Source organism: Oryx dammah, unplaced genomic scaffold (assembly GCF_014754425.2).
Source record: "Oryx dammah isolate SB20612 unplaced genomic scaffold, SCBI_Odam_1.1 HiC_scaffold_23, whole genome shotgun sequence".
Lineage (NCBI taxonomy): Eukaryota > Metazoa > Chordata > Mammalia > Artiodactyla > Bovidae > Oryx > Oryx dammah.
Window position 1 is genome coordinate 32,267,661 of NW_024070207.1, and position 27,623 is coordinate 32,295,283.

The 27,623-nt window shown below is 40.7% G+C and overlaps 1 protein-coding gene across 4 annotated transcripts in view; it reads right to left on the reverse strand.

Moving 5' to 3' along the window:
• The window catches only part of GRIA3 (glutamate ionotropic receptor AMPA type subunit 3), a 310,974-nt gene that overhangs the window by 61,596 nt on the left and 221,755 nt on the right, over positions 1-27,623 (reverse strand). For all 4 annotated transcript variants that reach the window (XM_040265228.1, XM_040265226.1, XM_040265227.1 and 1 more), the window contains 4 exons: positions 25,957-26,061; positions 24,759-24,866; positions 23,179-23,385; positions 10,471-10,847 (listed from right to left, as the gene is read on the reverse strand). In XM_040265228.1, the coding sequence (XP_040121162.1) occupies positions 10,471-10,847; positions 23,179-23,385; positions 24,759-24,866; positions 25,957-26,061 (797 nt within the window). The remainder of the gene's footprint in view (positions 1-10,470; positions 10,848-23,178; positions 23,386-24,758; positions 24,867-25,956; positions 26,062-27,623) is intronic.

Below are 27,623 nucleotides of genomic sequence, written 5' to 3' on the forward strand. Positions count from 1 at the left end.
CAAAGCAGGATTATTTATTTAATCCCAGGAATAAATACCTTATTTGTGCCAGCTCCTGCTTAGATGTAATCATTGTACTTACTGATTCTCTTCCTGTGAGCCTTGCTGGGCGCACCTGGGGAATACTGTTCTGTTTCCTTTATGGCAAGTGGTTCCCAGCCTTGCCTGTACATTAGAATCACCTGGGATCTTAAGCCTCTCATGCTCAGACCCAGCCAACAAAGAAATCAGAACTTGAGGGGTGCAACCCAGACATATGTATTTTTAAAAATCTCTCCAGGTGATTACAATGTGCAGTCAAGGTTGAAAAACAAGGATATAAGGTGATGTCATGGGAGACACAGAATCAAAAACCTTTATGTATTTGAGGAGAAACGAGTAGATGCTAGTAAATGAGCACGATTCACTGTGAGTTTAACACATTTACTACAGACGTTGCCATTCTAGTGAAGTTGGTTAACACAAGGCAAGGGGCCATGAGATAATATTATTGTCTTCATATAAATGGCTAATGGGGCTCAGGAGTTTTGATCCAGGGATTGAAACTCTTCCCTTTTAAAAACTGAGACTAAGCACATAGGACAGGCCTCAAGTGAAGTTGGAAACTAGTTGTGTAATAGGATTTGAGAGGCACTAAAACATTTGTCTGTATGCTTCCTCACCAAAATAACCAAAACAGATAAAACCATCCTTACTGGTCTGCTCTAGACATTCTTACTATTGGGATTATCTTCCAAGGTTTCTTCAGGAGGCTTGGTCAAAATGTCACACTTTACTTCAACAGCATCTGTTTTCATATCATTCTGGATTAGTATATCCAGTTAGTGGAGAATGGGACAGATGATGCGTAAGTTTTAATCAGGGAACCTCTTGTTCTTGAATGTAACTTGGGGTGTTTGTTAAAATGCAGATTCTGAATATCCGAGTGCTCAAAAATCTGGACTTCTTAAGCATCACTGGTGATGGCAGTGGTCTGCTGATCAAATGGAGAAATACTGTTCTCCATCAGTGATTCTCAACTCTGCTTGCATATCAATGTCATCAGGAGAGCTCGAGACAAAACAAAACACAATGACCAAAAAAATAAAAAATGAAATGGCAACCCACTCCAGTGTTCTTGCCTGGAGAATCCCAGGGATGGCAGAGCCTGGTGGGCTGCCGTCTGTAGGGTCGCACAGAGTCTGACACAACTGAAGCAACTTGGCAGCAGCAGCAGCATCAGACTCCACCCCAGATCAATGAAATCAGAATCTCTGGGGGTTGGGCCTAAGCAGCAACATTTGAAAAGTTTTTATTTATTTATTTTTGGCTGTGCTGTGTCTTCCCTGCCACTCGGGTATTTCTCTAGTTGCAGCGAGTGGGGGCTACTCTCTAGTTGTGGTGCGTGGATTTCTCCTGGTGGTGGCTTCTCTCGTTGTGGAGCAGGGGCTCTCAGGCGCCTGGGCCTCAGTAGTTGCAGTACAGACTCAGGCATTGCAGCTCCCTGGCTGTAGAGCACAGGCTCAGTAGTTGTGGTGCACGGGCTTAGTTGCTCCACGACGTGTGGGATCTTCCTGGACTAGGGATTGAACCCGTGTCTCCTGCATCGTCAGGTGGAGTTTTTACCACTGAGCCATCAGGGAAGCCCCAGTAGCAGCATGTTCATAAAGCTCCTTGGGTGCAGCCAGGATTAGAGCCACAGTCTTACATCCTGAGAGTACCTGGGGATAGGGTCTGCGGGGAGTTAGGGGGTAGTGTAAGAACCCCAAATGCTTAAAGATGGATACAGGCTTGTCCTGAGGAAACGTCACCTCCTTTGCAATGCTGCTGAAGGCTGGCTCTGTGTGCAGAAACGAAATATGGTCGCTAGGTTTCATAAAACATTGCCACATTATTCTGAGGATAGTTCTGCTCTGTGGCATAGCTCCATCCTGGTTAGGCTGTGTTCTCTCATGCCCAGAAAAGCTCACAGGAAAAGAACTCGCTCTGTCATAGAGTCAAGAATAGGCGTAGGAGCCTGGCACCTCTCCAGGCTCTGTGGGAAGAGGGCAGCTCTGGGCTGAAAGCTGGCAAGTCAAGCTCTTCTCTGTCTGTACATGCATTCTACCACTTGGAAGCAAAGTTAAATTCCTGTGTCCCAAGATAACCTTTTTTGAGCCTCTAGAAAATCCAGTTGTTTTAGATTTTACACTCTGATCAAATCATTTTGGCACATGTTTTGATAAATAGTATTCTTTATTGATTAATTGTAAAAAAAAAAAAAAAGACTTGGTTTTTTTAAAGCCTGTAATTTTTGTTGGTCCCCGGATGCTTCAAACAACCCATATTTATTTCTGAGTGTAGTCACTTTTAGTTTTTTGGCTGTGCAAATCTGCTTTGCAATAGATTTTTTCTAACTAATAGTTATACTTTCTCAGTATTTCACCTGGGAACATCTCCCTTTTAATAAGAAGAGGTAAAAACATCTGGATGAGTCAGAAAGAACGTCACACTTCCAAATGCTAAAAGTATATGGAATATTTCAATTATGAATTTGTACCTTTCATAGTCTTTCTTCATTGTTGACATATACATTTCATTTATTCTGGGCTGATCTGACTCTGGAAATAATTTTTCCATATAAAAGATGAATGTTCAAAGTGGCATTTGTAGTAATAAAAAAAAAATACTAGCTAACACCTAAGAAGCACTTCCTATGTGCCAGACTGTTTTAATTGTTTACATGTGTCAACTCTTTTAATCCTCCATCCCTGTGCTTAAGTCATATTTTACAGATAAGAAAATGGAGGCATTCTACAGATAAATAACTGAGGCAAAGAGATGAGAAATAGGAAATAAATCATCTAGATGTACACAATAGGAAAGACATGCCCATATTTTTATAGTATAAAATATTCACATTTTGTATAAGAAAATCCAGAATGGTGGGTAGATTATAGAAGGAGCAATTTTCCTACAAACTCTGAGAAATACCGTTGCAGGAAAACCAAACATGTTTGGGTAATTATTGTTTATTATCTGTTGTTCATTTGGAATGGAGCTGTGAATGCCATCCTTATTTGGGATGATAGGGTTTTATGGAGATCAAGGGGAAAACTGATTTTGGAGTATTTCCAGAATCATGGTTTGGTATGGAAAGGGGTGTATTCTGCTGCTGTGAATACTAATGGTAGTTTATGTATTATCTATTTGAAATGTGGAGAACAACACAGTAATTTATGGAAATTACATTTGTGTCATGCTATTGCAGCTAATGGACTATGACTGTATCTGTGTGATCTAAAATCAAGCCTGCACATCATAACCTGGTTATTTTGGCCACCTTAATAGCTGACTCAGATAATCATGTGGTTGATCTATATGACTCAGCTGAAATTGTCTGTTGACATGACCAAAAATAAACTTAGAAAGCAAACTGGTCTTTTTTGTGACCTCTTGTCTACATGGTTATTGATTTTGGCAGTTATGTAGTTAATACTGCAATAGACCTACGATCATAGAGAATTTTGGTGAATATCCACATAGAAATGGTAAAATAGTATCCACAAGCATCAGCATAGATGGAAAAAGGAGCTTCCTGGGAATCAGCATTGTGCACTCAGCATTCTCCCCTTAAGACAGTAGTAGCTTTGATAAGAGTCTTGGAATTTCTACCACTTTTTTCCCTTGTGTGACAGTGATGCCTACATTCTTTTACGGAGAATGTGTGCAGCGGAACTAACTGGGAAGAAGCTCTATAAAAATCTCACATTTCCCTTTTCTCATTAGTGAAACTATAGCCATTTAAACCCACATTTCACATGGAGGCTATATAAAAAGTGACTGATGGGTCAGCCCTATCACATTTTTAAAAGGATCCATTAAAACAAGACAAGACTTTATAGTTGAGTTAGAAAGACCTGTCATTTCTCAGTATCTTTCCTTCCATTAATGCAGCTTCGACATGCTTAACATTCATTTCAAGTAGTTTTGTTGCACAAGACAGATTTGGAGGTTAGCATAATGAAATGACTGTAAAATGCTGCACATTTAGTATTTATATAAATGTGTTAAAGGAACATATCATACTTTTGAAGGAATGTAAGTGGAGGCATGAAGTTAATGAAAGGAAATTAGCAACAAGAGAAACACAGACATAAAAACATTGCAAAATAATACACAATGCTCCTGTTATCTGTAATCAAAAGAAACTAGAGTTTCTGAGTTAATAATAAAATATACTTTATGGCCTCTAAAATGATAATAAAAGTGAGCAATGTGCTGTAACCTTCATCCTGTAAGTAAATTTTGAAATCTGCACTTTACTAGCTTCACAAGATGAAGAGCTGGAACTACAAACTGCTTCTCTTTTGCACCAACTCTTCATCATTCCTTTGCTTCCTTCTTTCTTCCAAAGTATGCATCATTCCTACACTCCACTCAATGCTGTGTCTATGACAGATTATTTTTTAAATGTGCAGAATCAATCTTCTGCTCTTCTAGTCTTCTGTGATGGGCATAACTAACCATCTCCCCAAAACTTAAAACAAGGGCTTTCAGGCAGAAAAGACATGAAATAGTTGTAATAAAAAATCCTGCTATTACAATTAATTTATTATCACTCCACTACTGCTTTGAAGTGAATTTACAGTAGGATCAGTAAAGGAAAGGTTATTACTTTAAATGGAGCCCCCGAGCTCCTGTTATGTTTGATCCCATTCATTTTTTACCCTTTGTATATTTTATTCTTCTGCATATACTTTCTATTTTAAAAGAAGATCTGTATGTGAGCTAACCTGGAATGGATCCCCTGCCCGCTTCTCCAAAGGATTAATATCTTCAAATCTTAACAGGACAATAATGCTCATGGAATAATGTGTACACAGCGACCAGGTTCAAGTTAGCGTGTTCTTTTCCATTTTCTCTGTTGCATTCCCTGGAACCTTGTATCTTGAACTTGGCAGGCCCTCAGATGTCCCTGCAGCTCTAGAGAAAGTCAGCAGGGGGAGCATTTGTCTGGGAGGACTCAGACTCTGGACTGCTTAGCAGTTCTATCAACGTTTTACAAAGGAAATACCTTTCAGATTAAAAAAAAAATTACAACCACCTGTCAATATCAGCAAGACATTGCAGAATAATACACCCAAAATATTTGCAAGTGGTGTAATCCTTAAGGAAAGCCCGTTAGGGGTTCAAAAAGGGATGTTGTCAGTTACTTCTCATCAGAAATCAGCTATCTGGCACTGACAACAATTTCAATCGGATTCCTAAAGAGGATTAGGAACTAAAACGCAAATGCAATATGAACTATTGATATTTGTGAAGCCAGCATGGTTAAGAGCAGCAAGTTTAAAAATGATAATCGCTACCATGTATTGAGAACTTACTATAGGTCAGGCACTGTGCTTTACATTTTATAGATGAGGAACTGAGCCTTAGCAAGATTTAGTTACTTGTACCACGTTACACAACAACTAAGCAGATTGTGAATCTGGTGAGATGAACTCCAACACCCACACACCTAATCACTATGCTCCCTCCATCTGGCTATACCCACTGGCTATCTCCCCATACCCCAATCAAGGGGGAAGAAGGTTGAAGGCAAGCAATCTCCTCATACTTTCTTCTCCTGACTCCCCCTAGAAATTCATTCGTGTATGAATACAACCTTAGCTTATTACATTGATTACTCTCTCTATAGGTGATTCGGTATCACCTGAATTGGTCACTCTGAACAACTGGGGTAGTTGAAAATATCAAACCTAATTGACATAGACTCTTTAAGCTTCTAGGTTTCTGTTCATAGCTTTATTTGATGGCAATGGAATCAAACTCAGTTTTCCTGGTGATGTCTCATTGCTGATTTCCCTGTCTTCTACTTTGAGTGAACACATGTTCAGTAGCATTCTTAAATGCTCACTGCCTATTTTCTTTAACAGCCAGCTGTTTTTTTCCCCTGGAAAACAGCTCTTGGGGCTGAGCATGAGGGAAAGAATGGAACAAACAGTGTACCATTAGGTCGATAGTGGGAGGCAGTGTGTGGTAGTGGAAATAATTGTACTGCTTGCTGGCTCTTAGAAACCCCATGACCTTGGCTTCCATGACATTATCTCTCCAGGCACTATTCCTTTGTCATGATGTGAGAAAAGCTGTATGAAGTGGAAAGAGCATGGATTTTAGAACTAGAGTTTGAATATTGGCTTTGTCATTATTTGCAGGGCTAGGCAAATTGTTTCACCTGAGCATCACTGCACCTGAAAAATAAGTATAATGTCCACCTCGTGGCAGTGTTTTGAGGATTAGAATTCACATTATAATACAGGTAAAATGCCCAGATGCAGAGGGAACTCAGAGAAGGTTGTTGTTCCTGGGCCCTCAGTAAACAGAAGCAGTTGGATTAATTTATCTCTGAGATTTCCTCCTGCTATGATATTTGATAATTCTACTTTAAAATGTGGTCTCTTATAATGCCTTCAATTGCTTCAATTTTGATAAAAGCCAGAGTGTACAATGCATGCTCACATTCTGGGCTTGCTGGAAAGTTTGCATTCCAGGTATGGCCACTGAACAGAAATAAAGTATCATGCTGGCATTCGCAGCTGAAGGCAACCGCGAATCTTAGAGTGCAACTATGTGATTATTGGGAATTTCTAAATCAGTTAATAGAAAAGCACCTTTGCTGCTATACAGTTAAGCACAAATATATAACCAGTAGCATTCTCAAGACAAGGAGAAACATGTTCCCTCCTTACTTGAATGTAATAAGTATGCTAACAAGTATAACATATTATCAAGAGATTTAAAGATATAATTTCTTTTGAAGGACATAAAAGATAGTATTGAAGGAGAGAGTACTCATATGGTAGAAAATTTAGAGTTTGTAAAGGTAATAATTTATTACTCAAAAGCACAGTAAGGATAATACTTGTTACTTTGCCAGGCTGAGTTGAAACCAGCATTCAGGAAAAAAAAAGAAACAGAATCGTGAATATCAGAATGCATGGCACACTGTAAGGGTAATGTCTGGTGAAACATGTGTTATGTACATATATGTGTACTAAATTGTGTTGGAAAATTTATTTCTGACCAAAGGCCATGCTCAAAACTTTTGAAAGCCATTGGTCTATAGGACAGTGTTTAGTGCAGAATAATAAAATCTGTACCTTGAAAAAAGTACCTGATATATTTCAGTGCCACAGAAGAGCCACAGCTAAAATTCTGCTACAAAAAAATGAAAATAAAGAATCTTTCCAGCTTGTCATTTTTAGGCCATCATTTTAAGTTATTACTTAATAAGGCAATATGCATAAATACTTCTAAAAACAAATGACCTTTTAAGGACCTGGTTTGAATATGCACAGTAGTATGCAGCACTCCAGTGGGGCAATCACAAATTTAGTTTTGAAAATTCACTTACAGAAGCCAATAAAATCTCCAACCTTAATAAGTCTTTAGCATTGCCTCAACACAGATTACCAGTCATGTTAAAATCATTCAATTACAGGATCATCCAGAAACCCTTGTCTCTTGAAGTGAACATTAAAAAAAAAAATCAGACAAGAAAGAAGAATGAACTCCCAGATGGTATCACAAAATGACACACATTCTAAGCACAAAAGGAACAGGGAGTGAAATAATTTGGAAAACCTGACCAAGCAGATGGAGGGTGGCAAAAAAGAATGACTTAGACAAATGAGGCTTGACCCACACATGTTATATTAAAAAGCTGCTGAAGATGGTCACCAGTGATTTATACTGTGAAACTTCATTTAAATGAAGGCAATATGCATAAATATTTAAAAACGAATGGATAATCTATTTGTGTTCCAAGTGGATAATCTCAAAATGATGTACTCTATAAAAACATGGTAGTGACCTCCTGAGTCCTAGTTTAAATAAAGATCCCTATTGCCAACAAAGGTCCATCTAGTAAAGGCTATGGTTTTGCAGTAGTCATGTATGGGTATGAGAGTTGGACTATGAAGAAAGCTGAGGGCTGAAGAATTGATGCTTTTGAATTGTGGTGTTGGAGAAGACTCTTGAGAGTCCCTTGGACTGCAAGGCGATCCAACCAGTCTATCCTAAAGAAAATCAATCCTGAATATTCATTGGAAGGACTGATGCTGAAGCTGAAACTCCAATACTTTGGCCACCTGATGCGAAGAGCTGATTCATTTGAAAAGACACTGATGCTGGGAAAGATTGAAGGCAGGAGAAGAAGGGGACGACAGAGGATGAGATGGCTGGATGACATCACCGACTCGATGGATATGAATTTGAGTAAATTCCAGGAGTTGGTGATGGACAGGGAGGCCTGGTGTGCTTCAGTCCATGGGGTCGCAAAGAGTTGGACACAACTGAGTGACTGAACTGAACCAAACTGATGTTTGTGTAATTGACTCTGGTCAGTATTTGGATTCATGTTCAATTTTACCAAAGCTAAAACTTTTTACTTAAGAAAAAACTCATTTTTTCTGATTATATAGATATTACATTTGCTTATAATATTTTCTGATTATGAATCCACCACCACATTTGTTTAGGTGAGTCAACACTTTAAGTGGGTGAAGCCTAGGACATTAACATTCAATATCTTCAATAGCATCACTGAGATAAAATATGCATACCACAAAATCCACCAATGTCAGTGTGCAGTGAATGGATTTAGTAAATTTAGAGTTGTGCAACCATTGCCACAATCCAGTTTGGGGCCATTTCCATCACTCTGAAAAGTTCCCTTGAGTCCATTTGTGGTTAATCTCCATAGGGATAGGACTAGGGTGAGGCAAGTGAGGCATTTGCCCCCCACACATTGAAGGAAGTGCCCAAATCTCATTAATCAAGATAAATAGCATTTTACTGCAATATTTTTTAAAAATCAAAATTAATGTAAAAATTCATAATGAAAAAATAGCAAATTTAAAAATAAAAACTGGATCTGACCCTTGTGCTTGCTGTACTCAGCCTCATTTGCCTCACCCTAATTCTGACTCCCATTCTAATCCCTCTCTGCTCCCTCCAAGGCCCCAGAAATCATTAATGTGATTCCTGTTTCTATTGATTTGCCTATTCTGGACAAATGAAATAATATAATATGGGATAGTCAATAAATGGAATTTAAGAAATGGATTCATATGGTATGTGGCATTTTGCATCTGGCTTCTTTCATTTAGCATCATGTTTTCTAAGTTCATGTAGTAGCATGTATCAGTCTTTTTTTATCTTTTAGTTTCTCAATAGTTTCCCATTCCAAATGTGGCATGGATATACCATTTTGATTATCCATTCATCTGTTGATGGACATTTGGGTTTCCACTTTTTGGCTATAATAAATCAAGTTCCTATGAACATTTGTGTGTAAGTCTTTGTGTGGATATATGTTTTCTTTTAGGTAAATAAGAGTGGAATTGCTGTGTGATTTTAAGTATATGTCTAATTATAAGAGACTGCCAAACCGTTTTCCAGTCTGGTTGTAGCATTTTGCATTCACACTACTAATGGATGAGAGCTATAGTCATTCCACATCCTCGTTACCACTTAGTATTGTCTGTCTTTTTGATTATAGCCATTCTAGAGGCTAGATAGAGGTGTCTCACTGTGATTTTAATTTGCATTTCCCCTTTGACTAATGATGGTGAGCATCTTTGAATGAGATTATTAACCATTTGTATGTCTTCTTTGGAAAAATGTCTATTCAAATCTTTCATCCATTTTTATATTCAGGTTGCTTATCTTTTCATTGAATTGCAAGAGATCTTTCTATATTCTGGATAAAAGCCCTTTATCTGATCACATGTGTGATTTCCTAACATTTTGTCCCACTGTGGCTTGTCTTTTCATTTTCTTAATAATGTTTTTTGAATTACAAAAAGTTTTGAATTTTGATGAAGTCCAGTTTATCAGTTCTTACAGTGGATTGTGCTTTTTGTGTTCTGAAAATTCTTTGTCCAATCCAGGGTCATGCGGACTTCCTCTTGTGCTTTCTTTTAGAAATTTTATAGTTTTAGTGATTAAACTTGGATAAGGTACTATAGTGAAATAGTTCTAGGCAGTCAGAGAAAAAATGAAAAATGGAGGACCCTGAAAGGGGAAGGTAGAGTTTTAAAGAAGAGTTCTGTCTTCTTTTAAATTTTTTCTAGATTCAATCTCTGGACAAGTGAGAAAATGTTTTAGCTCAATAAGGACACCATGCTTGTTTGATCTGTTCAAGATTTAGAGTTAGCTTTCTCTGAATAATATCAATATTAGCTGGCAATGTTGCCTTTATCCACAGTTCAAATGTTTGCTATAATATGTATGAATAGATGATGCCACACAAAGGCATGAAAGACATTCAAAGCGACAGTGATAACACACCTCATGGATGGAAGCAAACAAAATGGCTTGATGATAATTTGTCATTGGATGGAATGTTAAAGAAATCTGGACTTGAGATGAATGAATACCAGATGTACATGAATGGATCATGGCCATGAAATGCAAGGAGGCATTGGGTATGGCATGGAAACAAACCTTGGAGAAATATCACATCCTTGCTGCATAAAGGCACCCAAGGAAAACCAAAGACTGTTAAATATTCCAAATTCATTTGGAGGATCAGGAGGGCTCTGTGGGTCACGAGGTTCCTCATTGTTGTCTTCCAAGTGCCATTCATAAGGGCTGAATCTGCTGACGAGGAAAAGAACTACGCTGACTCCAATGTAAGCAAAGACAATGCACATCCAGATTTCATAAGCCAGGGGATCCAGAAATGAGAATACGCCTGGCTTGGATTTCTGAGGCTTCTTTATCATGATGGAGATACCCAGGCTCATAAATGGCTTTGAGAAATCTATGACTTCTTCACGGACCAGCGTTATAGTGAGTGGAGCGACAGCTATATCAGCCCTCTGGAAAAAAACACACACACACACACACATTTTTTTTTTTTACCATTAGAGACAATATTTCCATTAGTCATTTGCCACTTAATATACCTCTTTGGTAAAAATATAAAGTATTAAGTCACCACAACCAACTGATTTGTTAATCCTTTGGTTAGACAAGTAGTAGCATTCAGTGCTGGAGAAGGCAATGGCACCCCACTCCAGTACTCTTGCCTGGGAAATCCCATGGGCGGAGGAGCCTGGTAGGCTGCAGTCCATGGGGTCGCTAAGAGTCGGACACGACTGAATGACTTCACTTTCCCTTTTCACTTTCCTGCATTGGAGAAGGAAATGGCAACCCACTCCAGTGTTCTTGCCTGGAGAATCCCAGGGACGGGGAAGCCTGGTGGGCTGCCGTCTATGGGGTCTCACAGAGTCAGACACAATTGAAGTGACTTAGCAGCAGCAGCAGCATTCAGTGGGTCCTAAAATACTTGACGGAAAGGACACTTTGTCCTCTGAGGCATATTGACTTAGGACAACTGATTCCATTTTTTTCCTAAAATTTTTTTTGCTACTTTTCACCTCAACTTGTATTCCCCTGTTCTGTATCACTGTTTCATTTTTATATTCTTATTTTAATGTTCATGTTCTTATGTCTTATCTCCCTCACCTGACTGGAAATTCTTGTGGGAAAAGCATAATAGTCTATGCTTTTTATATGTGCCTCCCTCCTCACCATGGGGTGCCACATAGGACCATAGTACTCAGTTTAATACTTGAGTGTTTGCCATTATTCTTATTGGTTTGAGAGTATATCTATAAAAACATTGTCCTTTAAAGGCAGGAATTCAATCTCCTATTTTTGTATTCATCACTGCAAAACATCCTAAAGAAATTGTAGATGCATAAAAAATAAGCTGTTGATTATTGACTATGAAATATGCAAACACGAAAGAATTCTGCACGGGCAGAGCAGTTATTAGAATACATATTAATTTATAGAGAAAGTCATCATTTCTAGTGATAAATATCAGTGTACTACTCACATGTACTGGAGCAATAAAATAAATGTGTCAGGAGCACACTGCATAATTAGCTTAGGCAAAGGCAGACGATGTTTTATATTAGTCCCATGAAAACAGGCACTAATAACTTTTACACTTATTTGTCTTTCACCATAGTTCCCTTACGTCAGTAGTAGGTTTTAGTCTGGATCCAGGCCTTAGAATGCATAGTTAGAAAAATGCTTCTAACTAAGAAAAGGCTTTGACTGGTATATCAGGTATAAAGTGAAAACACCAATTTTGATGATAATTTTTTCTATGTTAAATAGTTATGCCTTAATATCCCTACCTTAAGGCTTCCCTGGTGGCTCAGAGGTTAAAGCATCTGCTTGCAATGTGGGAGACCTGAGTTTGATCCCTGGGTTGGGAAGATCCCCTTGAGAAGACAATGGCACCCCACTCCAGTATTCTTGCCTGGAGAATCCCATGGAGGAGGAGCCTGGTGGGCTACAGTCCACGGGGTCACAAAGAGTTGGACACGACTGAGTGACTTCATTTCACTTCACTTAGGGGATGAAGGATGAAATCTGAGACAGGGTGTATCTTTAAAAAATGATGTTTTACTGCTGTGATGTACACATGGTGACTCAAACTGATTAAGAAACTCTCCTTAATTAATTGAAGGGGAAAGTCAGTAATAAACAGCCAGCTAACATGGGTTCAGTGCTTATTCTATGTGAGGTGCTGTGCTAAGCCCCTTATGCATATTTAATTCTCGTAGCAGCCTTGAGGTTGGTACAAGATCCTTTCCATGTTAGAGAAGGAGGAAGTGAGGCACTCAGAAGCTGGATTGAACTCTGGTCTTCAGATGCCAAAGCTCACTCTTTTAACCACCACAATATTCTAATTCCAGAGATACTTGCAGATTTGTATTCTATGTTAATTTACATACAATAATCAACCTCAGCCAATGACTCTTGAGTCCATTCCAGTGCATCTGAGCGCCTATTCTGTACCAAGCACTATTCCTGGTGCTAGGGATGAAGCAGTAAGCAAGACAGACAAAACCTGCTGCAGAATGTATGCATTTACTAAAGCCAATAGCCTGCTGACCAAACTAATCTTGACGGCCGAGTACCACCTCAAACTCAACATGTCTAAACTGAAATCCATCATCTATCACTGTAATGGTGATTCTTCTTTAAGTCTGTGAATGATGCTTCTTCCACACATTTCCCAGTCCCTAATCCTTCCCAGTCCTGCCCTCTCTGTAGATGATCTTGCCTCTTCCTTTACGGAGAAGATGGAAGCCATCTGATACAAGTTCTATCACCTCTGTCTTTCTTCTCCTCCTCGACCTATTGTTGTATCTTTTTCCATTCCTTCTGTCATCCCCGTCACACAAGAAATAAACTTTCTTTCTAAGATTTAATCAACATCTTCCTTGCATCTCATACTCTTCTCTCTCTTAAAACTGAGCTCTGTTTATTCTCTTTGACTATTTTTTTCCTTCTCAATCTATTCCAGTGGTTTTCAATGTTTGATTCCCTGACTAAGCGCATCTGAGTCACCTGAGAACTTGGTAGATATACAATTCTCAGGCCCCACCGCATGTTTATGACACAAGAGACCTGGGTGGGGCCTCAGGTGGCCTTCCAGGTGATCTTGCTTGCTGTAATTTGAAAACCATTGACAGATCCTATTAACGATGACCTCATACTCAGGTAATTCTGTTTACTGACCAAAAAAAAAAAAAAAAAGGAAACAAAACCCACTTATTTTGCTCCTACTTCCCTTTTAACCGTATGACATCACTCCTTATTGCCACCAAACTTCTTGAAAAAGTCGTCTTTACTATCTCTTAATTTTAACACAGTTTCCCTTATTAAACACCTGTGCTTGAACTTCTACTGCCCCCCAGCCCTCCAATTTAGTGAAATTGCTTCTTGAACTATATACTTGGTAATCAAAACTCAAAGACCTTTCTGCAAATGATTCATATGACACCACTGGCCTTCGGCACTGTTGACCCTCTTGACTCTCTGATACTGAAGACTATGAGTTCTTCTCCTACCTTTCTGAAATTCATTTTCTGTCTTTTCTTCCTAGTTCTGCTCTCTCAGTCAAGGTGTACCTTTGTACCCCCAGAGTCTATCATAGGTCCTGGTTTGGGAGATAATTAATGAAGGTTTGTGGAATAAGCAAGACTCTTTTAAGGTTCTGTTCTTCCCTTTCTTCTTTCAGTATAATTGCCATGATTTCAACTCGTCCCTCATTGCAGCTAACTCCTGAATCACCAGTTCCACATTTCTAACTGGAGGAGAGCCAAACACAGATTTTAATCTATTTCACTCTTTCTGCCTGGGGCCAAACCAGTCGTAGAAACAAAAGCAACTGAAGAGGATAGCATTGGCCAGAAAGCTAGTGGGAATTTTTGGCTTGAAAAGAGCTTTCTCATGCCAAGAGAATTTACAGCTAAAACCACCTTCTATTCCTGCCAATGTATTTTTACCTCCTGCTAAGAACATGCAAATGCCTCACTAGTATCATATCCTATTTGGTCTTATTTGATTTAATTACTTCATTTAACTAGTTTTTGATCTTTAAAGTCAAAATCCTGAGTAGTTCTAAGAGAAATGGCCTTTTTGTTTGTTTGTTTGTTTTGGAAGGAAGAACTAAGGGACATTTTTGTGAGAAAATCACTCTGGATTGAAACTAGGGGAATGGGTTGTTTTTCAAGCAGGTCAAGAAAGGATTTGGAGAATCTTGTCACCCTTTAAGAGAACAAAACCTAAGTCAGTAACTGGAACACCCACTAGATGATAAGCACAGCTAAATGCCAATAAGATGAGGTTAGATAAAGTGGGACTTCTTGTCTGGCTCCTAGGAATGTGCAGCAGAAAGAACAGATTCCCAAAGAAAGTCATTTTTAGTTTGAAGTACTTTTGAAGTTGACATGGGTTTGATCCCTTGGTGGGGAAGATCCCCTGGAGAAAGATGTGGCAACCCACTCCAGTATTCTTGCCTGGGAAATCCCATAGACAGAGACAGGAGCCTGGCGCACTATAGTCCATGTGGTCTCAAAGAGTCAGACATGACTGAGGAAACACATACACACTTTTGAAGTCACATGAGACCACAGGAAGAAACTGCATCCCTCAGGCACTTGCCTTTTCTCTTCAGCCTGGCTTTTCTACCTTTGCTGAATTGTTTCTTTCTAAGGAGCCTTTCCCGGAGAAGGCAATGGCACCCCACTCCAGTACTCTTGCCTGGAAAATCCCATGGACGGAGGAGCCTGGTAGGCTGCAGTCCATGGGGTCGATGACAGTTGGACACAACTTGGTGACTTCACTTTCACTTTTCACTTTCATGCATTGGAGAGGGAAATGGCAACCCACTCCAGTGTTCTTGCCTGGAGAATCCCAGGGATGGGGGAGCCTGGTGGGCTGCCGTCTGTGGGATAGCACAGAGTTGGACATGACTTAAGCGACTTAGCAGCAGCAGCAGCAGCAGCAAGGAGCCTTTTCAGAGGTAGCAGAGTTTGTTTGTTTTTTGAGGATGCTTCTTCAACAAAGAACAGTATTAAATCTGTGCTCAGTTAAGTCTCACTGATGTGGACGATGTGGCTTCAAACTGAGGATTAACCATGCTGAACCTTAAAAAGACCTATACAGGGACTTCCCTAGTGGTCCAGTGGTTAAGAATCAGCCTTCTAATGCAGGGGACATGGGTTAGATTTCTGGTCAGGGGAGTAAGATCTCAAATGTGAAGGGGCAGCTAAGCCCATGTGATGTGACTACTGAGGCCACCTGCTCTGGAGAGAAGCCCATGCACCACAGTGAAGATCCTGCATGCCACAACTAAGACCCAACACAGCCAAAAAGTAAATAAATAAATATTAAAGGAAAAGACCTTACGGGCAGAAATAGTAATAGACAAAGGGCAAGCAAAGTATGTGGAAGAAAGCTTAACCAGTAGAGGAGAAGGGAGCTGCTGATCAAGCCTCAGGACAACCTACTTGGGGGGAGACCCAGCAAACCCTCCCATGTCTTGTATGCTTGGTGAGAACAACTTAGCAGCAGGACCATCATATCAGCTCATGGCCAGCCCCAGAGAAACCCTTGACCCCTGTCTCCCTTAGTCCATATGAAAAGACTCTTGTGATGGCTGCTTGTTTCAGAGCTCCAAGCCTGCTTGGCATGACTCTGGAACAATCAACATGGTGATTACAGGAAATGGGGAGAAGCAGGTAACCAACTAGTGTCAGAAAAGATCCATTCAGCTCTCCTGGGACATGCACATAAGTGGCAAGGCCATTTTCAAGGCAACTTAAAGATTTAGGAGGCTATCATGAATGATAAAGTGAAAAAGGCAACTCTCCAAATAGCATTCTTTTCCTGGTCTCTGTTCCTTAGGAAAGCCAGCGGTGACTGGGAGAGAGTTAAGAATTCTCCATGGGGCTAGGGCGCCCTTGAAATTTGGACACAGTAGAGAAGCATTGAGTTGGCCAAAAAAGTTCAGGTTTCCCGTAAGAACTTACAAAAGTACAGACTTTTTGGCCACTCCAATACCTCACTTGGGGTGTCCTGAATCAGTCAGGATCCTTTTGTCCTCAAGCCTCTGCCTGTGCTAGTAATGGCAGTCAGCAGGCCATTTTCAGAAACCTAGGTGGGTAAGTTGGAGAAGGAAATGGCAACCCACTCCAGTGTTCTTGCCTGGAGAATCTCAGGGACGGGGGAGCCTGGTGGGCTGCCATCTCTGGGGTCGCACAGAGTCGGACACGACTGAAGTGACTTAGCAGCAGCAGCAGCGGGTGGGTAAGTAGGTGGTGTGAGAGAGCTCCGGCTGATGGACCAAAACCAGCCAATGGAAAGGGCTCAGAGTGAGAGTTTGCTTGTGTCTTGGCTACTTAAAGGATTTTAATCAAGCGGCTTAAGAGTAGCTGTGTGGGCTCAGTAAACACACCAAATTAGGTTTGTTTTTTTTTTTACTCACCAGTGGCAAACCCACAGCAACTGCATTATTGGAGGGGATTTAGCTTGAGGGGATTTATAATCCTTTTCATAGGTGGGTTGCCAAAGTCATAAATTTCATAAAACTTAAAACCCAACAAACTCATATGCATATGGCAGGTGATGCATTTAAGAGTCTAACAGGTTGAAGACAGAAATGACACTTGGTTTAAATGTTATTTAAAACATTTTTTTTGAACTGAAAGGCTTATGTTATAGCTTAATCATCCAAAGATCTGATACAAACTTGTGACACACCTGGAGACTACGCATAAGCAGGAGCTTGTCAGCTTTTAAAGCATTTGCTGAAAGCAAGGAGGGGAGTGAGATGAGAGGTGGAGGGTAGGCAATGCATTGGCATATAGTGTATAAGATATTATACATTACTGAGAGAAGAGGCAGACGTGACCTGGCCCCTCATCCCTGTATCAGCCATAAGGTTCTAGTAGCCTTTGGCAGACAGGTTGTTTGGAAAGTTTAAATGTGTCAGAGAAAGGAGGGGGACAGAATCAAGCTAGACAATAGGAATATAATTGCTGCCTGTTGGGGGCCAGGACTGAAACAGCTTTATTGACTGTACTCTATGGGATATTTACTGTCTGCAGTTGTTGGGATCTGGAGAAAAGGATGAGGTCTATTTAAATCTCTGCAACAACAAGCAGGGTCACAACAGGATCTCCTCGTTTCTTTATCCAGAACAGATGTCCCAGTCTGGATCTCTTGGTTAGGGCTCCTTGTCCTTGGGGAGCTCAGAGGGTTAAAAACAAAGTGAAGATAAAGGAGTGCCCCTGGAGCTGGGTAAAGGCCATGTGAGACTAAATTTGGTTGGAAATAGTTCCCCACCCCGCCTGCGCAGAAGGGCAGACTTCCATGCATCATTAGTGCTCCTTCCTCGAGTTCACAGGCCTCATTTGAAGGAGAGAGGTGCTTTGATCAAACCATCAGCCCTCCTGCCAAAGCCTGGTGTAATCACCTGAAGAATAGAAGAGAATATTTGGCATCTGTTACTTCATCCTTGCTTTTCTGCCTTTTAGCTGGAAGGACAGATTGACTTTCTGTCTTTCTTAATGGAAAATGAATCTATCTTAGGATAGTGACAACCTCAGAGATAATTTCTTCTAGGGAGAGAAATGTCAGTGTGAACAGCATCTATAAAATTGCCATTCATCCTGGGAGGGTGAAGGAGTCTGATAATATTCAGGGGAAGTGACCTGGAATCACCTGTCCTCCACTCCATCTCCATCCCCAAGCTCTTTCTGCTCTCTTGTAAACCAGAGGTGCCAATATGAGCAATATTTTGTCTGGCCTTTCCTTTCCTTAGTTTTTAAGTGCTGGGAACATAAGGAATATGGCAGCTGCCCACTGGGATGTATCATTTTGTCAGTTAGGACCTCAATTTCCTTCCAGCTCTTGTTCTGACTCTCTTTTTTGTATTAGAGCATGTCTCCTCTCAAAGGGCAGAAACCCTCAGCTGCCTACCTGGGTTTTCAAATATTTCAAGAGATAAATAGAGGTGTATATTACATTATCCTGGTCTGATGCTGTGCGACCCCATAGATGGCAGCCCACCAGGCTCCCCAGTCCCTGGGATTCTCCAGGCAAGAACACTGGAGTGGGTTGCCATTTCCTTCTCCAGTGAATGAAAGTGAAAAGTGAAAGTGAAGTTGCTCAGTCATGTCCGACCCTCAGCAACCCCATGGACTGCAGCCTTCCAGGCTCCTCCATCCATGGGATTTTCCAGGCAAGAGTACTGGAGTGGGGTGCCATTGCCTTCTCCACATTATCCTGGTGGAAGATAATCCCACCTGCTTTCAAGGGGCTTACAATCTAGTTGGATTATGAGCTTTTCCATCTGAGATACTCATCCTGTTTATCATTATCCTGATGGCTACAGATAAACAGGATGAGTATCTCAGATGGAAAAGCTCATAATCCAACTAGATTCTAAGCCCCTTGAAGGCAGGTGGGATTATCTTGCTGTAAGCAGACACCCTTAGTAAACTGAGCCAATAGGAGTCAGTGGACAGAGCACTGGACTGCGAGTCATGAAACCTGAGTTATAGTCTAAGCTCTGCCATGCTGTGAGGTTTTGTGACCTTATCACAATCCCTACTATTCCTGTCCTATATCAGGCCTTGGTTTCCTGGTTTATCCAATGGGCAGTTGTAAAGTTCAGTCCTGGCTGGTGTTCACATTTCTGTATAAAATGAATGAGAAAGTAGGCTAAAGGATATCTAAGAGCCCTGCTAGCAACACATGATATTTGGGAGCCATGCAAACCTGTGGTCTATAGGCCACAATTGAGCTGGGGACAATTGTCATGTGGTGATGTTACAGACATCCAGCTCAAAATCAAAACTTCTAAAAGCAGGAGGAGAGTTTCAAGTCCATAATGTTCTGAAGAGCTTATATAATGGGGCACATTGTGTCCTACTGACGCTTGTTTCAAAAATAGCCTTCTTAGCGATACAGGGTGGCCCAAACATCAACCTTGACTTGATTTTCTTTACAGTGGGAAAAAAACCATTTAAGATTCATCCGAAAAGAGGCTGATTGGCCTCTTTCTTAACAAGTTTAATTCATTTTGACTCTTTCTTGAGACTTCGTGGCAGATACTGAAATCTCCTTTGCAAAGCTTTTTTTCATTTTGCCTTTCTTCATTTTTTTCCTACTCTGATCTGCTTGTACATACTAAAAGTCTAGGAGAAAATGCCCTAATGATAAAGCAGTGTCTATCTGTGTAGTTTTGTGTTATTTCAAGGAATACTTCCACGTCCTCCATCCTTTTGCTTATTAAGCACTTAGGGAAGTTACCGAGGAGGGGTGTGTATGTGTCTGTCATTCTTTTTCTTAAGCCACTTACAAACTGTAAGAGACAAGGCCTGCCAGAAATGAGTGCGTGTTTTCACCTTTCTCCATTCCTATCATTGATCAAGAAGTTGTAAACTTCTCAAGGCTGAAAGATGAAAACTTCTAAATGAAGGGGAAGACATACTCAGCTTAGGTCACCCTCTCTCACTGACAGCTCTCACTCTAAGCACGAAAAGAACATCCATTTTTCACAGCCACACGCCTTAGAGGAAAGTGGAACTTGGCAGTCCACTCATACAGGTTGGTGAGCAGTCAGTTCTGGGAATCACCTTGTGTTACAATCCCAGGAAGCACCAGACACTTGTTCTAGGTTAGGGGATGGAGGAAGACATTTCTTAAGAGCCTTCCCTGGCTCTTGCTTTTATCTTGAGTAGAGAGCACCAGATGAAAAAAAAAATGGGTAGGCTCCTCCAGGAGAATTTTTGCCTAGTCAGCAGTCGAGAGCTGGTTCCTGAATTACTAAACCAATAAGGGACTCACTAATTCTCAAGCTTCCTCACTCACACATACATAAATTGGAAAGAGGAAGAGAATGTGGAGATTAAATGAGTGCAGTAGAGAGTACGTGTCTGAGGAGAAACCAAAATGCACGGGAAAAACTGGTCTTTGAACAATGTGAGGAAATCAGCCTTGCTCCACATCGCTGTGTTAAACGTCCTGTACAATGCCAGGAGAGCACTGAGCTATTTACAGTGCAGGACAGGCTTTCTATTGAGACAGTAGAGAGGTCTGGCAATTGAGCCCTGATGGGCTGGTAGAGTCCATGCCAGTTACTCTGCCCTAGTAGAAACAGACTCTAAATTCCTTGCCAGGCTTCTGTGGCCAAACACTCTCCCCGCCTGAGAATGGCTAAGGAACCAAGGGCCTTTGCAATACCTTTCAACTATGTTTTAGGATGGGATGAGTCTGCAATATGTTGACTGTTAGGCAGTAGAGGGTGATGCTTAACACAAACTTCATAGTCAGAGACCTTGGTTCAAATCACTGTGTCAGTACAAGCTGTTTGGTCTTGGCTTCAATTTGTTTCATCTATAGAATGATGTCAATAATATTTTGAGGGTTAAGTTACATAATGCTTGTAAAGCATTTGGCACAGTGTTTGGTGGTCAGTAAATATGCAACAAATGGTAGCTGATAATAATAATAAAACCGTTATAGGTTTACCTCTCACCATGAACTCCATTTAGTGAATACTGACTGGGCATTATTACATGCCAGGCAGTGATTCATTAAAGCACAAACTGAGCATCTCTTAAGTACCAGGTAATGTGCTAAGGAGCAGGGGAGAGGTGTGAGCAAGACAGTTCCTCTTGAAGCCTGAGTGTTGGACAGATGAGGGCAAATGAGAAACAGAAGACATGATCAACAACTTGTAAAGTAAGAAGAGATGGTTCAGGGCTTCCTTCTCAGGGTCTTCAGGAAGCCTAATGAGTGCTCTGGGCTTCCTCGTAGGCCTTAGAAGTTCTTCTTTCTCATAACTGGATTCACTTGCTTCTTATCTGCAGTTCGGCCCTGCCCCAGTTCCCAGGACCAGCCTGGATCCAAGACCAGAGACAATTGGCTCCAGTCCTCCCAGCTTGGGGGGCGGGGGGCTAAGGTTCAAATTGCCTTGCAGCTAGTCTGACTGGAGGATGGTGCCCTAGTTTTGTTGCTTGAGGTCCAATCTCATTTTAAGCCTTAATTCCCTTTTCGGGCCCTTATTTTTAGAAATGAGCTTCCGCCTTTGTGCTTGTTCCTGAGGACCGGTTCCAAAAACTTATTTAGTGACCCCAGTACTATCTTCCAATTGGAGAGCTACACCTTATTATTGTTGCTGATTTCTGTCTCTAGTGCTGGAGTCCTTATCCTAAACCTCAGTTCAATAGCTCACTTGGACATTTGCTTCTTGCCAGATTCTTCTCAAATGTCTACCCCTGAAATTCCTCTGCTTCCCCTAACCTGTTGTCTAGACAGGGACTGGTCATTGCAAGTAATAATTGTCTATTAGAACTAAACCTCTGGCAGCACTTGGCTTAGTTTTCTAGTGACTAGGTCATCCAGTGGGTGGTTCTTATGCCCAGTTTCACTGGCTTGCATGTGCCTCAATGCGTGGCCCAAGATCTGTCATTCCCAATCAGAGACCTTTTCAAGTTAAGCCCCTGAGAAACTCTGAAAGTAATACTGCACCTCCTTTAAAAAGCCCTAATAGTATAATTCTTCTGTACTTCACCCATGGGCAAGCCCTTGCCAGAGCCATTTTGTTCATTCATGAATTCATTCATAACATATTCATTGGACTTCCATTGTGTGTCAGGCCATGGGATATTGAAATGAACCAGATATAGCTTCTGTCTTCAAGGAGTTCATAGTCTAGTTGGGACAGCTGAGCTCATAATACAGATTAAAATGTTCTACGTGTTCTAAGTCGCTTCGGTCGTGTCTGACTCTTTGTGACCCTATGGACTGTATAGCCTGCCAGGTTCCTCCATCTATGGGATTCTCCAGGCAAGAATACTGGAGTGGGTTGCCATGCCCTCCTCCAGGGGATCTTCCCAACCCAGGAATCAAACTCCTGTCTCTACTGTCTCCTGCATTAGCAGGCTGGTTCTTTACCACTAGCGTCACCTGGGAAGCCCAGTACTATAAAGAAGCGAAAAGCAGGGGCAGCTAACAATACTGCAGATGGGTAAGTGGGATTAGGGAAGGCTTCCTGAAAGAGTTGACATCTCTGAATTCTGAAGAACTGGAGGTGGCAGTAGCCAGCTGAAGAGAGGTGAAGGTACTCCCAGGCCTGCCTTCAGGGAACAATGCATAGTTTGCTATAGCTGGAAGATTGAGTGTGAAGGAGGAAGAGGACCAGATGAAGCCAGAGAGGTAGGTGGGGGCCAGAAGACAAAGTGCCTTCTTTGCCATGCTAAAGAATTTGAATTTTCTCCTGATTTCTAAAGTGAGAAGTCACAATAATGCTGATTTGATTGGCCAGGGTAAGAGCAGAGACAGGCAAGTCAAGTAAAGACTGTCAAATCGTAAGAACCATAACTAAGATGATGATGATGGGACTGGGAAGTGTATCTGGATTTGAGAGCCAGAAGAGTAGAAAAGAAAGGACATGGTGACTGGCTGGATATGAGGGGAGTAATGAGGAAAGATGATCTGCTTGTTTAGGCAACTAAGTAGGTGGTGAGTCTGCTGCCTGATACAGGAAACACACAAGGAACAGATTTTCAGTAGAGGGAAGGCAGTACTTAATATTGCCAAATAAAGTTCCCAAATTCCTCTTTCCTTTTAGTAAAATAAACCTGTCGCCCAAAGGATGCTATTGACAAGCTACCTTTACAGAATTCAACTGTAGAATGAAATGTTTTGTGTACAGGCCATATGAAGATGATACAATTGGATAAGCATTGTACTTAAAAATTAAGTTTCATCTATCTTGGTTAGTTGGAACTCATAGAAGTAAATGAAACCAAAGTGGAAAAAACTTACCCCATAGACGAGTTCCCCAACCATGCCATTCCATATCTTAGTCTCTGGATCCCTTGCACCGTATTTCCCGTCACCGACAATGGACAATTTGTATTTGATCCTTACATGTTTGGCTATTTCATAGGCTAAATCTACACAATAGCCTTCATATCGCTCATTTCCTTCAAGTTGCTCATGGTTCTTCTTATACATTACATATGGTGATTCCTTTGGGACCAGAAGAAAGATCAATAGGTTACTGCTATACATTTTTCTAAGAGATAATAAATGTAATAATGAAGTTTTGTTTCCCTGTGGCTATTGAGGTTTGGCGTGTTAAGAGAGCTTTTAAAAATGTTTGCTTAATAAGCAGAAGAGCCTCGATCGACTGTTCATGGGGGCACATATTCCTTGGAGTCCTTAATCAATGATTTAAAGAAGTAGAGAAGGATTTAAGTTCTTTTTGAGGGTTTGAGAGAAGAATTAGTTTCCACCTAGAGAGTCTTTGATTTGGTCAAATTGGATAGAGGTATTTCCCACAGTTACATGAAGGTGAATTGTCTTTGATTTCTTGGGATTTACCATGTCAGAACTGCAGCCAGCTCTGGTAAGCCCTAGGGAAGCACTGTGATCTTTATGAGGCCAGGGTCTGTAGCTCATTCATTTTTATATCCTCAGGGCCTAGTACAGTACCTAGCCCAAAGTGAGTATTTGATTTGTATGTTTAAATGAAAGGTAAACTTTAGCTGAATCTCCATTCAGTTAATCACAATTTCAGACCTAGTGGAATAGTCATTTTTAATCTGGGTTTGTACTTCATTCAGAAATGAAACATTTTTAGAAAAACATTTCAAAATAAATGAAAATATTTCATATCTCAGTAGTGCTTTAAGTTTTTCAGAAAAGCTTTACATGGTGAATATTGCCTTGAAACATCTTATGACATGAATAGGAGGCTATTATTATGCCTATTCCACAAGTTAAAAAATAATACAACTTGGGGCTCAGAGAAGTTGCGATTGGTACCGTTAAACTCAGGTTAGTGACAAGGCTAATACTAGAGCTCTGAACTATTCTTTCCTTTTGTCTCCCCTACAATGAAGTATTCCATTTCAGGCCTAGATGAAGCATCAGTCCGTGGTATAGGGTGTTTGAAAGGATTATTATTGTTTAGTTGCTAAGTTATATCTGACTCTTTGCGACTCTATGGACTGTAGCCCACCAGGTTCCTCTGTCCATCGGATTTCCCAGGAAAGAATACTGGAGTGGGTTGCCATTTCCTTCTCCAGGGGATCTTCCCAACCCAGGAATCAAACTCGAGTGCCCTGCATTGGCAGGCAGATTCTTTACCACTGAGCCCCCTAGGAAGCCCTTGTTTAAGAGGATAATGACATCTAAGACTGTTGCAAATTCCCTATTCTTTGTCTTTTTAACAATGACATTCTTTCTTCATCATGGCAAGATATTTCAAAAGGTTCCTAAGTTGACATGTTGAAAGTTTCCACTGTTTGAACTTGAGGTCTTTCCTCCTGGCTGAATACTGCTTTTCAGAAAACAGAAGTCTTGCTGTACAGAAAGCCCGCCTAGTTCTCTATACTTACCAGAATGGTAGTGACGACTATGGTCCGGTTCTCTGCAGATGCACTGTCATTGCTGATCTGCTGATCCGAGAAAGGCACAAACCTTTCGTACTCATTCCAGTAGCCAGCCTGCAAAGAGCAGACATTTGACCTGGTTGCCTATTTTTCACTCAAAAAGTGCTGCCTGAAATTCAAGTGCTCTTGTGGAATGAAAGGTTTTTTTAGTTGCTCGAGCTTTCCAAGGATTGAGGTCCTCTCTCCCTTTGTCTTGCCACACCCTACCAGAACCACAACACTGACACACACACAAGTGTGCTAGTTCCTTCATCCTGGGGCTTCCCATCCCTGCTTTGCTTTTACTGATATTTGGTAAAGTAAGTTAGCCGACTGGAGAATGATCAGGCTTTTTGATTCTTTAAACTCAGATAGAAGAAGAATCCTTTCCTTAGGACTGAAGGAAATCTGGAGTGTGGGGGATGGGGTGGGGTGAGAAACCACCAGCGGAGTATCCTGTAGAAGTGGTACAAGATATTTTATATTCTAAGGTTTTATCAAGTGACTACTAAATTCCCACCTTGTGACTATTAGTATGACAGAAGCAAAGTGGTTATGAAATTTCGCTGTAGAGAAAGGTACTTTGTCCAGGGTCCTTTTGGTAGGTGAGCTGGCAAAATGGAGAGATTACCTACTTTCTAATTATTTTGCTAAAATCATGTGTATCTTGGCAGCTTCTGTTTAAAGTAGCTGCCCCCAACCTTTTTGGTACCAGAGACTGGTTTCATGAAAGACAATTTTTCCATGGAGCAGGCGGAGGGGGGATGGTTTAGGGATGATTCGAGTGCATTGCATTTATTCTGCACTTTATTTCTATTATTATTACATCAGCTCCCCCTCCGATCATCAGACATGAGATCCTGGACGTTGGGGACCCCTGGTTTAAATAACATGCTAAAAAATTTGTAATTCCTTCCTGTATTGTAGGAAGCTGTGAATAACTCTTGAGTCAATCACTTTTAAAGAACCAGCCTCAGAGAGAAATAGTCCTTTTACAATGTGTAGATGGAACACTTTGATTAGAAGACAGCTCTGCATTGTAGCTGCACTATTCACTGAATGGAAAGGCAAATAGGATGTGTGGGAATTTGCTCTGGGTGTGTTTCCTAACACGTATTTTCCTGCTGGGAAAATTTTCACTGGGATATCTGTTTGGGTTACTTACCTTCCGAGAGCCAGTGACTTTCATTTCATACACATCGATGGTATAATTTGTCCTCCGTCCATAAGTGTCAAATTGTATGTTTCCAGTCATTCCTTGTACTTGGACCTGGTAGAAAGGGGAAAATGTAAAAATTTTGAATAGCACCACAATATTGCCTTCTAAGTTCTTTGCAATGAGGTCTATGGACAGATCTTGGAATATTAGAGAACATTTATCTTGAGCCAATGAGCTATATCCACCAGATCAAGTCTGCACAGATCTTCATTTTCTCCCCCAATATTTTGTAAGTATGGCTTTTAATGAAACTCTTAGTGGTGTAACAGGCAGTTTCTTTTTTATTAGAGTATAGTTGCCTTACAATGTTGTGTAAGTTTCTGCTGTACAGCGAAGTGAGTCAGTTATCCACATATATCCCCTCTCTCTGCATTTCCTTCCCATATAGCTCACCACAGATTGTTGAGTAGAGGTCCCTGCCATACAGTAGGTTCTCATTTGGTATCTATTTTATACATAGTATCAATAGTATATATATGTCAATCCCAGTCTCCTAATTCACCCCACCATCACCCCTTTCCCCCTTGGTCTCCATATATTTGTTCTCTACATCTGTGTCTTTATTTCTGCTTCACAAATAAGATATCCAAATCATTTTTCTTGATTCCACATATATGTGTTAATATATGATACTGAATTTTTTCTTTTGACAAGCAGTTTCTTATATGATACAGTAAGGGCCCTGCTACTACTTTTTCAAGGACTTGAAATTTCTACCATCAGTCTTTTCTGAAAAGAGTATCCCAAAGAGTATTCTTAACTAGGATAATGTGTCCCTCTGGACTGTGAGTTCCTTGGGGACTGTGACTGTCTTATCTTAGTATTCTCGGTGTCTGAACATAAACTGATTTCAGTCACACGGCTCTGAAGCTCCTGGATTCATACCATAACTTCATCACTTACTAACTGTATGACCTTGGGGATGTTCCTTAATGCTTTTGAACTTCAGTGTACTAATCTGTAAAATGGGAAAGCCTCATGTTACCTATCCCACTGAATTGTTGGGAGGTTGAATGAGCTATCCATATGTCATGTTTAGATCAGTGTCTGGCATGTGCTGAGCATTGCAATACATGTTAGCTCTATTAATAATAATAATTATTATTAATCAAAATGAGTTTTGTTTCTAATTCTTGAGAGGTTTGCACATTTGCCAGCTACCAGAGTAACAGGCCTGAGTTTTTCCTCTTATTTAACCTATTCCTAGCTACAGACAGGTATGGAGAGCTAGGTCATGGAGGGATAATCTGTAGACTGATGGAAATTTGTTAAGTTAAGGGAATCAGGAGTATTGAATGCTACAGAAAACAGAGGTGCTGGAATAGCCTGAATATCTGGTTGGGATGCCAAATACAGAGGCGTGGATAGCATGATTTTTCCTTGGTCTGGGTCCCATATTATGAACTAATAAGAGGCTACCTCTAATGGGTGGAGATATTTCCTTACCTATTTTTTACAGTTCAAGGACACTGGATGAAAGACCTTTTCTAAATATGGCATTATTGTTACCCACTTGAATTACTCATCTGGTGAGTATGGGTCAAGGAATTTGCTTCAGAGAAAAAGAATCTGTCTTATTCTCCCACGATGAAAGGATGGAATACTTTTTCATC